This window comes from Episyrphus balteatus, chromosome 3 (assembly GCF_945859705.1).
Source record: "Episyrphus balteatus chromosome 3, idEpiBalt1.1, whole genome shotgun sequence".
NCBI classification, from domain to species: Eukaryota; Metazoa; Arthropoda; class Insecta; order Diptera; family Syrphidae; genus Episyrphus; species Episyrphus balteatus.
The window spans coordinates 41026249-41038327 of NC_079136.1; the positions used below are offsets into that span (position 1 = coordinate 41026249).

General features: G+C 34.2%; 1 protein-coding gene across 2 annotated transcripts in view; it reads right to left on the minus strand.

The window, feature by feature from the left end:
* Positions 1-12079, minus strand: part of LOC129915501 (protein Skeletor, isoforms B/C) — a 90313-nt gene that overhangs the window by 11446 nt on the left and 66788 nt on the right. Inside the window, exons 5-7 of one of the 2 annotated variants that reach the window (XM_055995060.1) lie at positions 3191-3409; positions 2795-2995; positions 2326-2346 (exon numbers count right to left, since the gene is read on the minus strand). In XM_055995060.1, the coding sequence (XP_055851035.1) occupies positions 2326-2346; positions 2795-2995; positions 3191-3409 (441 nt within the window). The remainder of the gene's footprint in view (positions 1-2325; positions 2347-2794; positions 2996-3190; positions 3410-12079) is intronic. The other variant, XM_055995061.1, reaches the window with a different exon arrangement.

The following is a 12079-nucleotide window of genomic DNA, read 5'->3' on the forward strand; positions in this document are numbered from 1 at the left end:
AAGCAGAATTGAAGGTTAGTGATATTTTTGGAATTCTTAGCTAATTTTTCCTCTCTAAGAATTATTTAAAGCACTGCATGATTTGAAAAGCTACATCTTGAACAATTTGACAGTGAAACAGCGTTCTTGATACCTATATCACAACAAAAACATTACTGTTAAAAAAGGAGCCAAGTTCTCCTATGTTTAAATTATGCTGGCACAAAAAGTACTGAGATGTAAAAGTGTACCAAGTTTGGGTTCAAATTCGTATCAATAAAATTTTGATTGTTCTCTTGACAATTTTTCTTTTAATTACCGATTTTTAAAGTTATTTCAAAAATTGCCAAGTAAACAATCAAAATTTTATTGATACGAATTTGAACCCAAACTTTTGAACTCGGTACACTTTTAAATCTCAGTACTTTTTGTGCCAGCATAATTTCAACATAGGAGAACTTGGCTCCTTTTTTAACAGTAATGTTTTTGTTGTGATTTCACTATTTTTTGCAAAGTATGGCTGTAGAATTGAAAATCTCTATATTTGATGAAAATTAAGTGAAAATGGGCGGTTGCCACGCCCCCTGGCTGAAATTCTCAAATTTGAAATTTTTTCCTTTGTATAAACTACCATTTCTACCATTCTACCAAATTTCAAGATTCTACGATAATCAGAAGTGCTCTATAATATTTAATGAAAATTCAGCGGAAATGGGCGGTTGCCACGCCCTCTGGCTGAAATTCTCAAATTTTAAATTTTTTCCTTTGTATAAACTACCATTTCTACCATTCTACCAAATTTCAAGATTCTACGATAATCAGAAGTGCTCTATAATACTTGATGAAAATTCAGCGGAAATGGGCGGATGCCACGCCCCCTGAATTGAAAATCTCAAATTTTCGATTTTTCCCTTTGTATACACCACAAGTCCTATCACCGTGTAAAATTTCAAGTTTCTACGTTAACGGGAAGTTCTCCATAATTTTGATGATCTGTCAGTGAGTGAGTGAGTCAGTCAGTCAATCAGTCAGTCAGTTACGGTTTTTGCGATTTTTGAAGCCCTATATCTCAGAAAATACTCATCGTAAAAGGCTGAAATTTTGTGAAGAGTTTGGTTTTGACAAGCTCAATAAATGTAGCATCTTTGGTGTGGAAATTAGACTGGGGTCGAAAATGGCCTGAGTTGTTTCCTGTAAATAAGGGTGTAGTGCCAAAGTTGCTAGAGAACTTGGCTGGGCACTACCGTGCCACTTGATATTGAGGAAGAGATTTTCATGCATCATATGAAAACGAAACACGACAAGTCAACTCTGAAAATTGAAAAGTCTATATTGTGTGCAAAAAAAACCTTGTCACAGCTTTTAAACTGTTTTTTTTTTTTCTACATCTATGACGGACATATAAAATCAATCTGGAAAGATCTATGCCGCAAAACTTGGATCATTAAAAGTATGGTCAACGAGGATTTTTCTAGATCAGAACAGGACAGGACAGCACAGTTTCGTGAGAAACGTCAGAACAAGTTAGTCATTTAAACGTCAGTTGTCAAACTAAAAAAAAAATCTGTTCTAACCTGATCTGACTCAAAAGAAAGAACAAAAAATCCTGTTCTAAACTGTTCTAGATTTTTCAATGAACAGCAAACTAGAACAGTTCAGCGCAGAAAAAAACTCAATGAACAGCAAAAAGCTGTACTTTTCTGCCCAGAACAGTCCAGCACAGCGTCAGTGAACAGAGCTTAAATGTTTCATTTAAATTTTTACATGGCTAGGAAATAAGAAGCGTCTATTCACTTGAGTCAATCGCTATACATCCAGATATTGATTTGGATATCCAAATTCAGTTTGGAGGCTGTTAAGAAATTTTATGGGGATTATTCGACTAGTTCAGTTTTGTTTTCAAAAAGGCAGCGGAGATAATGCATATTCCTTTTGGAAAAGTGACTTAATGTCAACCAACTAAATAGTGCTGGTGTTTACACTGGGCATAACGAAATAAGCGAAACTAGCGAGCGGTAAAAATCACCTCTTATAAAATCTTCGCGTAAGCTCTCCATATTTCTCTAGCGTTTTTCTTAAACTCAACACTTTTTAGACATAAATTATATCAGTGATTTTAATTTTAAAATTTATTAAAGTGTTGTATAATTCAAAATTTATGTATACTTGTATCAATCATTTTTCAAAACACGCACTCAATCTGTTTTAAACCAATTTTAACAAACAACTTAAAAAAATCTATATGTAGGTATATAATCAACTCTAATAGATTTAATGCTGAATGAAAAATGTTGAGAAAAATAAAAAAATTGTACGAATACGAGAATAATATTTATCTATACTTACCGGAGTATACCACCATGGCGGCTTTGATGTGAAAAAGATACAAAAAAAAAAAAAAATTCAAATGATTTTGATCAATGTCGATAAATGCAAATTTTACAATGAAACCATGGAACTAAAATGAAAAAAAATTTTACAAAACAAAAAACAAATTTTTGAGGCATGTGTATATACGGTTTACCGCGTCTTCTATTCAAAAACAAAAACAATAAATGAAATGTTTGTATATATAAAATTTTACATGTTTCGAAATACTAATTATAGATATATTTTAACTGCGCAAATTTGACAACTCGATTAAACTTTAAAAACACACACCGAATATAGAATAATAATAATTATCAAACTCAAATCAATCCGATATAACAATTGAATAATAATAATTATATTTGCCATGTTTTGAGAACTTATTTTCTAAAAAACTCAGCAATAATATAGTCCAGAATAGCACGACGACAACATAACAACTTACCGTAATTTTGGTTTGTCCCAAAGCCGGTGGCACATCGAGATCCTTTGGTATAAAGACATGGCCGAAATTGTGTCGATATTCAACACACCACACAGCCAACCAATCGATATCGTATGCTGTCAAATTGCCAGGCAATTGAATTTCAATATCCTCACCCTGGTATCCTCGTAATGGCTCTAAGGACCCGATTTCATTTGGTACCTATATATGAAGGAGTAATCCAAACACAAAAGCACAAATAAAACCGAAAATGAATGAGAATTGGCGACGACACAGCGATAGTTGACTCGTAAAATGCTGAAACATCAACATCAGACGAGAGATGGAAAATAGGAATGAAGGACACAGAGTGTTTGGGGTAGGTGAAGGGATATAGGAATTTTTGGTTTCATTTACCTTAATTCCCATGATATTGGGCTCTGTGCCGTTGCCAACCCAGAAGTATGCATCTGGACCGGCTCCGTCGTAATGCAGATTTGGTATGTAGAAAGTTTTTGCATCCAATACACTAATGTTACTCGACCGCAATCCATGAGCAAGCCTTTTGAATTCAGGAAGGACTCTTGGTTTAGGCACATCCAATCCTGGTGGAATAAAGACTTCACCGAAGTCAACCTGTTGGTTTTGACAAATAAAAATAAAAACAAAAAAATTGAAAAAAAGTTTATTTTGACCTTGGTATTGGTTTTTGATTTCGGAAATTTATTTGGTCATTTTGAAGTATGCAAATGCAGAAGGGCTTCATAAGTTTATTGATTTTAACTAAAAAGAATGATAGAGAAAATATTTTGGTTTCTGAATTGGAAAATAAATAAAATGCACGACTGGGGTCGCACGAACTTGCTCTTAGAACTTAAAACTTTTTGTATACAAATTTGGTAAATGTATAAAAAAAAACTTAAAATTCGTTCTTTAAATGTAAAAAAACAACTCTTTAAATGAAATTGAGCTCCGAAAAAAGTAAACAGTTTGATTTCTTTTATACAGATGGATTAAAAAAAAAAATTATTCCCCTTTTAACCCTTTCGAACCCAAGCCACTAAAAAAAGTCGCACAACTGAAAAAATAACTTTTTATAGAACAATAATGTATGCTACTTCTTCTAAGCCAAAAAAACAAAACACTTTCTGGATTAACATTTTTTATATCTTTTTTTTTCAACACTATGACCATAAATGTATACAAAAAAAATTTTTGCAAAAAAAATGTGAACTTCAGCCCCTTTTTCGATAAAAAAAAAATAAAAGTAGTAGAAACTTTTAATCAACATGTAAAACAAAAATTTCCAAAAAAAATCCAAAAATTATTTTTTCAAAATTTTGTTTTTGATTTAAATTAAGACAATTTATAAATGTTTTTGCATGCAAAAAAATTCTTTAAAATGGAACAAGTAATTTGGAAGATAATTTGAAATTTAAAAAACGGTTCTATGGGAGGTACCTTTATTAAGGATTTTTGAAAAAAACTTTTTTCATTAAAAGAAAGACCTTTTATAAAAACTAATACTTGTTTTTTTTTTTTTTTTTTTTTTAATAAAAATCGTAGGAGCTCTTTTTGAGAAATTTAAACTTTTCCAAAATTGGTATAAGACGGGAACCGTTATTTTCGGTCCAAAAAATTAGTTCCAAAAATCCATCTGTACGGGATCCAAAAACTGCTATTTACCAAGTTTGAAGAAGATGGGCCCATCCGTTTAGGCTGAAGCAGACCGACAGACATCCTGACAGACTGATGGACAGACGGACTTTCGAGACCCACTTTTTTCACATTGTCTATCATCGAAATATCATGGAAAATTGTTATCTCAATTTTTTTTTTACGAATGCATAACTTGATATTATACAGTACCTAATCGCAAGTAAAAATAAAGTTGTATGGCGTATACGTACTTTTTTTTAAATATATTTTCAGTATAATAAATGTTAAAAGCAGAACCTATTAAACACTGTCTTCGTGAAATATAATAAAGAAAATCAACCAAATTATTAAATTGAATTATTGCTCCTGAAGTTTCGTCAATATATCAACTCTTTCCTGGACAACAATCAAATCGCACGCTTTCTTGATGTCGAAACAGAATTTGAAACCGTTTAGATGTCCATAAATTCTTGTTCAATCTCATTAAAACAATTGGAAAGTAGGACGTTTTTGAAGGTACGGAATGTTTGAAGATAGGGAATTTTTGAAGGTAGGGCAGTATTCATTTTGTAGAATTTTTGTAATCTTTCTTCAAAATGTTTTCAAAGAATGCCCTGCATTAAAAAAAAAGCATCCAGTTAAGGTATTTTTAAACCAGGTTCTTTGTTATGGTAGGCCGTTTTTGAAAAAAGGGTTTTTAATTGCTCTTCTTCAAAGAAGAGCCTTTTGAAGGTGCAGTTATTAAAAATTGGGCAGTGCTTCTCGGCTTCGATATAAAGTTTTATACCAGTTAAATTAGCACTTACGAAAAAATAGTACTAAAAGACCTTAAGTCACGCGGTAGAAAAATCTAGCATTGATTAAATTAATAACAGTTAGGGTTAGCCACTACTTTCAAGGCTTTTAAGAACGCAAAACATCCTACCTACAATGTTCTGATATTTCTCAAAGAATTTTTAATTTAAACTTATACAAAGAAAGTGATATCAATTTTTATCATTAACTCAGTTAAAACTTTAAAAATTGAAAAAAAAGAAATAAAGTTGGTTTAATGACCGCTTTTAGAAAATGAAAGAACATTTTGTAAAATTTTTCAATTTTTCTTTGCATAGGTATAATAATCACCAAGGCATCCTCATTAACTCAAATCTCAAAGCGTTAATAAGTTCAAAAATCCGACCAAATGACCAAAATAATGGACGACGACGACGACGCCATCATTTTGAAACTTTGTTCTTTTATTCACAAAAGTTTGGCGCCCGTGCCAGCTATAACGTTGCGCATACAAACACGAATACATAAATTTAAACCTTTCATACGTCCTCAAAACACATATATATATACTAACACACAATACTAATATTATATATACGTTTGTATATAAAGAAAAAAAAAAGTTTATATTCAAGGGGAACCCGATAAAGCAACCCCCACAAAATAATAATACATTTTTGGGGATGAATTTACTTGGGACCGCGCCCCTTTTTCCCAGCTCACAAAAAATTACAAACCAAAAAAAAAAAAAACATACAGTGTTGCTCAAAGTATAACAAAAATACAAAAAAGCTTCACTTTGTGTTATAGGTATACCTTATACCTTCAGTCTATGATCCTTTATGGGAATTTTGCCAAAGAAAAAGGACTAATAAGTAAGTCAAGTCCTTATTTGAGAAAAATTTTTTTTTGTCTACATTTTGCATATCTTCTTTTGCTTGTATCTCGTTTGTGAGGTTAAAAGAGAAAAGTTTTAGACTGTTATAAGCATCTTATGTATGTTTTTCTGCTCCTTTATTTTTTGTGTATAGAAAGATCCTTGCATGCATAGTTTGTAATCGCTCAAATGTAAGTTATTATAAAGGAAGTAGGGTATATGACCGCAAATGTAAGGTGCACAGTGTATACACCAGGTACAACATCGATGGGGCTTGAACTGCGGAAGAATGGGGGCAGATGTGGGGGGGGGGGGGGGGGGGAATTGCGCGCGCATAGAATCCATATTTTATGTTGTATTCCATTGAAAAGTTACAATTGGGGAGACATTTAATGAGACTTACAGAAATGGCTGCTTAGTTTGGATTTTCTTTCATAAAAAGCTAAAAAAAAAGGGTGGCTATGGTGTCGTCGGTGTGTACTGTGTGAGTATGTACGGATAGGGAATGAGTAAAAATCCTTTACCCTAGATAGAATATGCATATGTGTGTGGTGTGTGTGTGCCACCCATCACCATAAAATTAACAAAAGCTGAAATTCTTCAAATGCGAACTGGGACAAAGTACCTACTCAATTAAAACTGCATCCTGTCAATGGATGGTTGGGTTGGAAATGACGAACGAAATGGAAGCTAAAAATGGGTATTTCAGAATATGTTTGAGTTTATGCTTGCGAAGTGGGAGGTATAGGTTTTGGTTTAGATATTTGTATAGGTATTTTTGCTGAAAGGTAGTAATTTTTGTTTTATTTTTTTTTTTTTTGCTTAATAAGCCTGGGGCATGGGCGTATTTATTCTAATGCAAAGAGGGGGCTTTTAAACCCTTGATCTCAGTTTTGGATGTCTTTCGAGATCGTAACCCCAAAGTTCAATGCCTATTAGAGCCAGAAAAATCTGGACCATCAATAATAAATCCAAAACATATGATCAAATCTCTAGAACCACAGAAAAGAAATTAGCAGTATTCACGTGACATTACATTGGCCGATAGGAGAACACGCAGCAAAGCTAGGTATTCCTTACAACACCTTTTGTCGCAGTTGTTTGAATCAGCAGGAAAAAGAAACGGTCTTCCACTTTCTATGCCAATGTCCTGAACTTGCTAGAAGTAGAGTGCTCCCTCTGGGCAGTGAATTTTTCAACGATATACATAGATAAAATCTCAGAATCAAAGATCAAAGACTTGATCTCATTCCTCAAAGCAACGAAGTTGTTTTAGGAGAGTCTAAGTACTCGTTTTTGAAATTACATTATTTCAATAAATCCATTTATAACTCATAGATTTCACAAGTTTTGGTATCAAAACGGCGCGCTTTCTGCGCTAATTGAGTCATCAAGCTAGGCTGCTTATGACCGCCATCTCTACCTATCTACCTAACTACCACTAGAGCCGAAGAAGTTGTGAAAGATCTTATTGCCAAATTTTATGATAAAGTAATCCCATTCTAGAAGCTGAGCCTTGGTTTGTGGTTCTTCCAGCTGTAGACTCAGTTCCAGATAAGTGGAATCACTTCGATGTCACTAAGTACCTACGTACCCTGGTTGAAAGCTTCTAACATTTTAACTGTGTAGATCGAAATGAAGTTAGCAGTAAAAATCCCAACAGAAAATACTATAGACCCTAATCAGCGGCATCACTTTGGATTGAAGTGGAAGATAACGCACTTCCAAACAAATTATCAAGTTCGAGTCTACCTACCAAATGCTGCTTTCGCAAAATATAACTCCAGAATCGGTTTGTCCCAAATGCCGTTGTGAGCTTATGCAGGACGACAATTCCTGGGCGAACAAAATGACGGGTAGAATCTTTTATTTCAGCTCCGATTCAGACATAACTTCTGCCCCAACCTTATCCAAGGGGAAGGGGTGCCGATATTTTAAATAGGTGTATGTTGACTTAATATTTATATATCCACTAAAGATTGAGACTAAATGAAAAAGCACGCCATTTGAAAACAAACACCTAAATAAATAATTCCTCTTGCTCGAACTTTATATTATTCACAAACTGTCGAAAAGTATATTTATAGTGCACTCATTAAACCATTATCTTCGATTTTTCGTAGTGTCGAGCGAATGTCCCGAATTTGATTTTGGACGGTGTTTATGTTGATTAACACCTTCTTTTGAGCCTCCCAGTCACCATCACACAGCATACAATTAAAAAGTTTGCCCAAAATCTTGTGAGCACCAGACTTTGAAATGCCGATTTTCGTGCTAATTTGCGTGTTGACTAACCAACCTCGTTTTTGGCACTTAACAGCAGATTTTTGGTTGTTCTGGCATCTAATTTTGGTGTGCGACCGGGTATCTTTTTGTTTTTCGCTTCTTTTTGGCTTGTCTTTGAACACGTTCAGAATTTCACTTGTTTTGACCCGTCTAAATAGGTTGGTGCTTTGCTAGCGCAAATCCAGCTTATACGACATTGTAAATGAAAATGACACACAATAGGTGTGTTTTTTTGGCATTGCTATCCGTATCCGCAGTTGGCGTTAACATGCATTACGAAAACAATACGCAGCTGCCGATAGGAATACAAGCTAAACCAAGCTGCGGATAGAATTTTGACCAAGTGTATAAGTTTACGTTTTCCTTTCTCTTGGTGTGTGCATGTAAATTTTTCATCAGTGTTGATATTTTGGAAATCTTACTGCGGATAGCTTTGCCAAAAAAAAACGCCTAATGAGTTTCACAGCTTAGTAGGAGTACAGTTTGGTGTGACAAGTGTAGGTATTTGTTAATATATCGTCGCCCTAGCATTGAAGTGCCGTATACGGTATTTTTACAATTTTTGGGAAATCGCATATAAATGTTCGGAAGATTATTGCGAAAGAACTAACAGCTGGCATTTTTTGATTTTTTTGTATGATATTTAGTTAAAATGTATCTTTTATATACATGTTATTGGACATCTGAAATTCGTTTAAATTTCAAAATATTTAAATTTTTGTCCAAAATGAGTTTGCCGTATACGATATGAAAATCAGAAGTTTCTTTTATTCATACACGTACGTCAAAAAAACATAAACGATGTAAGACGTATGTACACTCAGGGAAAAAACGCAACGTAAAATATAAAATGTTCAACGTTGATTTAATGTTGAAAAAGTTAACATGAAACTTCTTCAAAATAAAATTGAAAGAATTTTTTTTGTTTTTGTCGGACTTCAGCTTTTGTTGCATTTTATCACTTTTATTGTCAACAGTGAGATAGCACGTTGGTAAAGCATTCGCCTAGTAACCCAAGAGTTGTAGGTTCGATCCCCAGCAGCTGCCCATTTTTTCTATTTTTTTTTTTTAATAAATTGATGCTTTTTTTTAAAGTTGAAAACAACTTTGATTTAAAGATGTTTTTAACTGTAAACCACTTTAAACTAACGATGTTCTACTTTGATTTTAAAATTTTCGTCTTCAACTCAAAATCATTCCGAAAAATAGTTGAATCAACGTGGTTTTCATTGATTTTAAGTTGTTTTTTCCCTCAGTATACGTCAAAACAATTCTCAAAATGTTCGTAAATTGCATGAAAAATTTGACGTAAATGCCAAAATTTGTTGTTTTTGTCAAAAAAATAAGTGCACGACTGGGGTCGCACGTATTTGCTCTTGCAGTTTAAAACACTTTTATTATAGTTTACTTGTAGATTTTAAGAGCTGCTTCTATATACATTTATAGAGATTTTGTTGATGTTGGGGAAGAGCCGACATTTAGGGAAAAATTTTGAAAAATTTGTATGGGAGGTACACTTTTTTGACTTTTTTGAGAAAAACTAAAAATGCAGTTTTATTGCAATTGCTTCAAATATTACGTCTGCAAAGTTTAATCAAAATCGTTGGAGCAGTTTTTAAGTTATTTGGTTTGAATTGAAAAATTTGTATGGGAGGTACACTTTCTAAGCGAGATATAAAAAAAAAAACAAAAAAAACCAACTTTCAGAATTCCATAATAATCATCTGTACCAAATTTGAAGAAAATCCGTCCACCCGTTTAGACTGTGGAAATGTGTACAGATGGACGTACAGACGCACAGACGCACAGACGCACGGACGGAATTGCGAGACCCACTTTTTTGGAATTCTTTATCATCGTAATGTTGGTTTTGATTAAAACCTCAAATTTTTTTTCGACACGAAACCAATACTTGCCCTATAGAGCAAGTAAAAATAGTGAACATCTCTGCAACAATAAAAGATAGAAAAAAACGGATAACAGATTTGAAAAGAGCAACCTGGAAAACATAAGACTGCATACCTAGTTCAAAAAGTGCAATTTGGCGTATACGGCACTTCAATACTAGGGCGACGATATGTGTGTCTTTTTATGCAGTGAAATTAACTCCTGAATTTAGTCTCAATCTTTAGTGGACATATGTCATAACGCCATTTTTTTAGTTATCAAGGGGCACGGTAGTGCCCAGCCAAGTTCTCTAGCAACTTTGGCACTACACCCTTATTTACAGGAAACAACTCAGGCCATTTTCGACCCCCCTCTAATTTCCACGCCAAAGATGCTAGAATTTTCAAACTCGCTACATTTGTTGAGCTGGTCAAAAACAAACACCTCACAATATTTCAGCCTTTTACGATGAGTAGTTTCTGAGATATAGGGCTTCAAAAATCGCAAAAACCGTAACTGACTGACTGACTCACTGACTCACTCACTCACTCACTCACTCACTCACTCACTCACTCACTCACTCACTCACTCACTCACTCACTCACTCACTCACTCACTCACTCACTCACTCACTCACTCACTCACTCACTCACTCACTCACTCACTCACTCACTCACTCACTCACTCACTCACTCACTCACTCACTCACTCACTCACTCACTCACTCACTCACTCACTCACTCACTCACTCACTCACTCACTCACTCACTCACTCACTCACTCACTCACTCACTCACTCACTCACTCACTCACCCACTCACTCACTCACTCACTCACTCACTCACTCACTCACTCACTCACTCACTCACTCACTCACTCACTCACTCACTCACTCACTCACTCACTCACTCACTCACTCACTCACTCACTCACTCACTCACTCACTCACTCACTCACTCACTCACTGACAGATCATCAAAATTATGGAGAACTTCCCGTTAACGTAGAAACTTGAAATTTTACACGGTGATAGGGCTTGTGGTGTATACAAAGGGAAAAATCGAAAATTTGAGATTTTCAATTCATGGGGCGTGGCATCCGCCCATTTCCGCTGAATTATCATCAAATATTATAGAGCACTTCTGATTATCGTAGAATCTTGAAATTTGGTAGAATGGTAGAGCTGGTAGTTTTTACAAAGGAAAAAATTTCAAATTTGAGAATTTCAGCCAGGGGGCGTGGCATCCGCCCATTTCCGCTGAATTTTCAATAAATATAATAGAGCACTTCTGATTATCGTAGAATCTTGAAATTTGGTAGAATGGTAGAAATGGTAGTTTATACAAAGGAAAAAATTTAAAGTTTGAGAATTTCAGCCAGGGGGCGTGGTAACCACCCATTTTCACTGAATTTTCATCAAATATAGAGATTTTCAATTCTACAGCCATACCTTGCAAAAAGTTGTGAAATCACAACAAAAACATTACTGTTAAAAAAGGAGCCAAGTTTTCCTATGTTGAAATTATGCTGGCACAAAAAGTACTGAGATGTAAAAGTGTACCAAGTTCTAAAGTTTGGGTTCAAATTCGTATCAATAAAATTTTGATTGTTTACTTGGCAATTTTTGAAATAACTTTAAAAAACGGTAATTAAAAGAAAAATTGTCAAGAGAACAATCAAAATTTTATTGATACGAATTTGAACCCAAACTTTAGAACTTGGTACACTTTTACATCTCAGTACTTTTTGTGCCAGCATAATTTCAACATAGGAAAACTTGGCTCCTTTTTTAACAGTAATGTTTTTGTTGTGATAGCCTTAAA